The sequence below is a fragment of the Olea europaea genome, unplaced genomic scaffold (genome assembly GCF_002742605.1).
Source record: "Olea europaea var. sylvestris unplaced genomic scaffold, O_europaea_v1 scaffold1681, whole genome shotgun sequence".
Classification (NCBI taxonomy): Eukaryota; Viridiplantae; Streptophyta; class Magnoliopsida; order Lamiales; family Oleaceae; genus Olea; species Olea europaea.
The window spans coordinates 186,632-192,343 of NW_019234485.1; the positions used below are offsets into that span (position 1 = coordinate 186,632).

Consider the following 5,712-nt stretch of genomic DNA (forward strand, 5'->3'; position numbering starts at 1 on the left):
AGTACAAATAGATTAATGTAAAATAATATTATACTTAAATTTAATTTTTTTTCTTTTTTAACCATTTATTTTTCAAAAAATTACTATTTTAAAATTCTTTTTTCTCCAAAATTTGATTTTAATGGAGTCCAAAATTACTAAAGCGATGAATAAGAATAAGTGGGAAACCCATGAAAAAAAAAATAGATAAGAAAAAAGTAGAGAGAGAGAGAGAGAGATTGATTAAAGGGAGTTGTTGGAATTTCCTACTTGTACAGGCACAGCAGAAGAGAGAGATCCATGGACAAGACAATGCCAGAGAACTGGCTGTATTACAATTAATTTTGTCCATGCTCAAAGGTTAAAAAGCTCGGTTGCCGGGGGTATATATATAGCCTTCAAATCCACCCCACCCCACCCCACCCCACCCCAGATCTTTGCTTTGCTTGCCTGAAGCAAAAAGCTTTTCGAGAAAAAAAGCCCATTTGTTCTAATCCCATTTTCACCCCCAAATGCAAATGTAAAGGCCCTTCCTTTGCTTTTTTCTTTCTGTCTATTCACCATCAGTATGTGAAATTGGAGGGTGCTGGGTGGTTGGGCTATGATTGAGCTCATTCTTGGTATCTTTTAAAAAAAAAAAAAAATAATAAAAAAATAAATAAAATTCACTAATAAGACACTCCAAAATTCTACATGAAGCAGTGATCTCAAATTCTTACCCGAAAATTAGCTTCAAGAGTGGAAGAAGGAAGTACTTTCTGTCTATTCACCATCAGTATGTGAAATTGGAGGGTGCTGGGTGGTTGGGCTATGATTGAGCTCATTCTTGGTATCTTTTTAAAAAAAATAATAATAATAAAAAAATAAATAAAATTCACTAATAAGACACTCCAAAATTCTACATGAAGCAGTGATCTCAAATTCTTACCCGAAAATTAGCTTCAAGAGTGGAAGAAGGAAGTAAACCAACTTCATTTCGACATTTTCTTGATTTTTTTTTTCTATTTATTGCAACTTCAGTTTTTCACAATGAGGAAACATGGGTGGCAGCTTCCCTACCATCCTCTCCAGGTTTATTTTTCTTCTTCACTTCCCAATGAGTATTCTTAATTTCCGTGCCTTTGAGCTAATCTTTTGCGTGATTTTTGTTTTGTATTTCCAAGTCTGAGTTTAGTCTCTATATATGCAGGTGGTTGCTGTTGCCGTGTTTCTGGCACTAGGGTTCGCTTTCTATGTTTTCTTTGCTCCATTTGTGGGAAGACAATTGTTTCAATACATATTGATGGGGATTTACACTCCTCTTGTAAGAACTATTTACATCCCTTTTCCACTTTCTTTGCTTTTATCATGTAATTCAAGAACGTTTCTAGAGTGGGAGCTGAAACTGAGATCTGTGATTTCACTTGTCATTGCTTTCTGATTGAATATTTGTTTTTGTCCCAAGATTCCGAATCTTGAAATAATTTCTGTTCGTTATGTTCTTTTTTCCCCCCGTAGGAAATATTCAATTTCACCAAGACTTTTCATTTTTAGCTGATAATAAAAATGGGGTGTTTGTCCTTTAACTTTTCCTTTTGCATTTCTTACAGCCATTAGCTCCATAATTGAGAATTTCAGTGTTACTCTTGTGAAGATTGGATTTTGCCCTTGTTCTGAATATCCTTGGCACTGATTATGGAAATTGGGACATGCCTTAAAATCCATGTAGATAAGGGATCGTCCTCACCAAAAATACATCAATTCTGCCCCCAATTAGTGTCTGCATACTGTTTGTTACTATGTGATTAGGAAGCAATTAACTTGTGCACTCTTATTAGCTATTTGCCCAAAAACAGGACTACATCGTCTCTTAATGTGAATTAAAGCCTTCTCTCCCCCACTATTCTTGAGGGCCCGTGCATCGTAAGAGTGTTGGGGTTTAATGAAGGTGTTAGAAAACCAGTTTTTTTTTCCATTTCTGTGTTCTCATTGCCTCCTTTCTGAATCTAGATCACTCGGGGATGACTTGATCACTTCTTGTGAAACTGATGCTCCAGGAAGTGTCCAAAATCTGATAATTGCAATAAGGCAATCTGGACTGTATAATCGTAAAAACATTATGAATGAATTTGTGCACAGAAGAAGAATTTTAATCCAGACTGAAGTTTTAGATGATGATAGCTGAAAAGTACTTGATTTAGACATTTGTCACCTGATTTTTAATCAGAATTCCAGAATTCAACACCAGTTTCAAATTATGTAGAAAGGAAGAAAATACTTGATTCTTTTTCTGCCTTGTTTCCTTTCAGAATTATAGACAGTTAGGTAATATTATTCATCCACAAAATGTTCTTTATATTTACTATTTGAAGGCAATTCTATTATATTGCCTTTCCACTTCTATGTTAAGTGTGATTTGGCACATTTTATCTTCTTCAAACCTTGTCACGTGTTTATGATTTTAGTCTGTATAATGAAAAATTTAAGAATGTATTCCTTTAATTCTCTATGATTGATATGTTACCTTATCTTTTCTCAGATTATATGTGTCTTCAGCCTGTACATTTGGTGTGCTGCTGCTGATCCTGCTGATCCAGGAGTCTTTAGGTCGAAAAAATATCTTAAAATTCCCGCCAGCATAAAGCATGTCAGATTGAACGAATCTAAACTTGGTGCAGAATCAACTTCTTCAATACAAGATGCCACTGCAGCCACACCTGGAGAGAGAGTTTTTGATAAAAGCAATAAGATTATTGATAAAAGATCCGAATGTATTGAAAATGATAAGGAAAATATGTCTTCCCATCAAATCTCCTGCTTTATGGCAATGCTTACTTTGCTACCCTGTGCTTATGTTTGTAACTCGAATGAAGAATCTTCCGAGCTACAAATGAGCGAAGATGGCATGTTCTACTGTAGTTTGTGTGAAGTAGAGGTTGGTACTTACATGTGAAATCATATGGTTTTGAAGTGAGATTTATGTCACAAAACCCGCCCATAATCTTAGACCACATATGAAGAAGCAATGAATGCTATAAAATATCCTTAAGAATTGCGACCTGATTGTGTGTCCCATCAAATCAGTGCTTGTTCTTACAACTCGGTGAATTTGAACCTTTTTGTTTATCAAGATTTGAAACTATATGACTAGAATTATCTCCCATTTGCAGGTTTTCAAGTACAGCAAGCATTGTAGAGTCTGTGACAAGTGTGTTGATCGGTTTGATCATCATTGCAGGGTAAATCACAATCCAAGGTTTGAAGAAACATTACCACCTTGTTAAAAAACTAAATATGTTCTTGTTCTGGGTTTGCAGTGGCTCAACAATTGCATAGGCAAAAGGAACTACCGAAAATTCTTTACCCTCATGGTGTTTGCCCTTCTCCTGGTATATGCTCATCCCTCCATTACTTATCTCGTGATCTTGACAAACAACCTGCAGATTCTACATATTTCATTTTTCTGTAGAATCCTCTACTTCATCTGTAAAATCCCATCACTATTCCTAATTCTGATTACCGTAAAGAAGCTAGGTAATTTAACCGAGTCGAAGTCTTGAGCCAATAGAACAAATCTGGCCCCTATCTTCAATGGAAACTTAACCTTTTGTCTCAATTATTTCTTTTTCCCCCACTTTCTGATTATGGTTTCATCATTATTGTGCTCTATAATCCTGATATTTTGGCAACAAATTCCCGGTTTGGCCTAACATTGTCTGTGTAAATTCTACTTTTCTATTAAATTATATCAAAATCCAAATTTTCTTCCCAAAGAATCCTGGACCCTGAAAGTCATCTCAAAAGTAAGTATTTTACTTTCAGGTTACTTTTTGTTTAATTGATTATTGACAGGTGTGTACATGGTTTGTGCACCTTGGAATTGAGATTGCAGCTTATACTTCAATGGTCAACTGGAATCCTTGTACTCGTACGATGTTTTCTTGAGAGAAATGAATTCTCTGTCGACATCAGCTCCAAGTTGGGAAGCAGTTTCACAGTGGTTCCCTTTGTGATTGTTGAGGTGAGTAATCTGTAAGTTCCCATCATATCTTCTACACTTCAAATCTATTTAAATCGTACTAGTGAACTTCGTAAATATTTTTGCCGATTGATTTCAGTAAGGTCAAATTTTATCGAAGTGCTTTGCAATTTTTCCGATTGCCCTCTAATTATGATTATGAGCTTATGTATGACAGGCTGTATGCACTATATTGGCTATGATTGCAACCCTGCCGCTTATTCAACTGTTCTTCTTTCACATTCTTCTCATAAAGAAGGTCAACTTTTATAGTCCTTTTTCTATCAAGTTTTCCTGTGAATGATAAGGGAAAATAGAATGCTAATGGAGTAAATTTTCGGTTGATATCTACTATGTACGGCTGATAGGGAATTAGCACATATGATTATATTATAGCTTTAAGGGAACAAGAGCAATTAGCTGCTGCAGGTCAGCAAAGTCCTCAGATGTCTCCCCGTAGCTCTCTTACTGGTTTAAGCAGTGCAAGCTCCATTAACACCTTCCACCGTGCTGCATGGTGCACTCCACCGCGCCTTTTTGTTGAAGATCAGGTATAATTGATGCCACCATGCTGTGTTTGTTTCACAATTATTAGATGGCAAAAAACCGAAGGCACTTGAATCCTTCATTAAATTCCAATATCCATCTTTTTTTCTATTGATATTGTGCAATATACTGGTTATGTTGCAGTTTGATGTAGTCCCTCCAGACAATTTATCTGTCAGTTCACTAGGGAAAAAGACACTGATTGAGGAATCGACAAAGAAAAAGAATCCCGCAGCTGTAAAGATCAGTCCATGGACACTGGCAAGGTTGAATGCAGATGAGGTTTCACAGGCTGCTGCAGAGGCAAGAAAGAAGTCGAAAATTCTGCAGCCCGTAGCAAGACGTGAAGGGACATATTCCCTTGAAACTGGAAGTAGTTTTGGCAGTAGCGGACGTCGAATGACTCCTAGACCTGATAATAATAGAAAACGGGGTAGCAAACGGATTCGCCTTCCTACTGACATGCCCTTTGATCCTCACTTCAAGATTTCTAGCGAAAATGCAGAAAACAATAGAGATAATGCGATTCCCAAAACATCAACTGGTTTGGTCTCTCTTCAACGTGAAGCTCGAAGTGCTTTCCGAACAAGCAGAGCTATGCCAAGCTCTGCTCACATCGTTGGTTCTTCCCCGGAGAGTAGCTTAGATTCTCCCGATCTTCACCCTTTCCGTGTCTCCTCATCAGGAGGCGAAGAAGCACGACAACTTGTTGGGCTGTCAACAGCTGGCATGGCTTTTCAGAAGGAAATACCGTTCTCGAGATCAACTAGTGATGGATACGAGGCATCTGGTGGTGAAGACAGTGACCAAATAACCTCCAGATTTGTTCAGAGATCAACTAACTGGAGTAGCCTTCTTTTCCCTTCTGAGCAGAACAGGACAGTCACAAAACTGACTATGCCATCATCTTCATCCGCCCTGTCCAATCACAGGAAAATTTGAAAAATATTTTCAAAACTCAAGATTTTTTTAATTTATTGGCCACTTGATTTGCCTTGTTCCATTGCTTTGTTTATGGCTTTTAGAATTTTGTATTTAACTTTTGATTGGAAAATGTTGACAATGCTGTAAAGGGGGGTGTGTGAAAGGTTAAATTATTCTGTTTTTGCTGCATCGTCAAAGGAATCTTCGTGAAGACAAGACCTATCTGCGTGTAGATTTTACTTGTTTCAGTATTTTCTTGCATTATC

General features: G+C 37.0%; 1 protein-coding gene across 1 annotated transcript; it reads left to right on the top strand.

The window, feature by feature from the left end:
* Nucleotides 1-221: 221 nt before the first annotated feature.
* Nucleotides 222-5,662, top strand: LOC111377583 (probable protein S-acyltransferase 22). The gene is made up of 10 exons (XM_023000716.1): nucleotides 222-545; nucleotides 756-1,050; nucleotides 1,169-1,282; nucleotides 2,498-2,893; nucleotides 3,129-3,197; nucleotides 3,276-3,347; nucleotides 3,851-3,979; nucleotides 4,155-4,235; nucleotides 4,345-4,527; nucleotides 4,667-5,662. The coding sequence occupies exons 2-10, from the start codon at nucleotides 1,009-1,011 to the stop codon at nucleotides 5,462-5,464; spliced, it is 1,884 nt and encodes a 627-aa protein (XP_022856484.1). The 5' UTR covers nucleotides 222-545; nucleotides 756-1,008; the 3' UTR covers nucleotides 5,465-5,662.
* The last annotated feature ends 50 nt before the right edge of the window (nucleotides 5,663-5,712 follow it).

Coding starts and splice junctions, on each gene's coding strand:
- LOC111377583 (XM_023000716.1), top strand. CDS start 1,009: ATGAGGAAACATGGGTGGCAGCTTCCCTACCATCCTCTCCAG. Junction 3,348..3,850: donor TGGTGTTTGCCCTTCTCCTG/GTATATGCTCAT, acceptor TTGAGATTGCAG/CTTATACTTCAATGGTCAAC. Junction 4,528..4,666: donor GCCTTTTTGTTGAAGATCAG/GTATAATTGATG, acceptor GTTATGTTGCAG/TTTGATGTAGTCCCTCCAGA.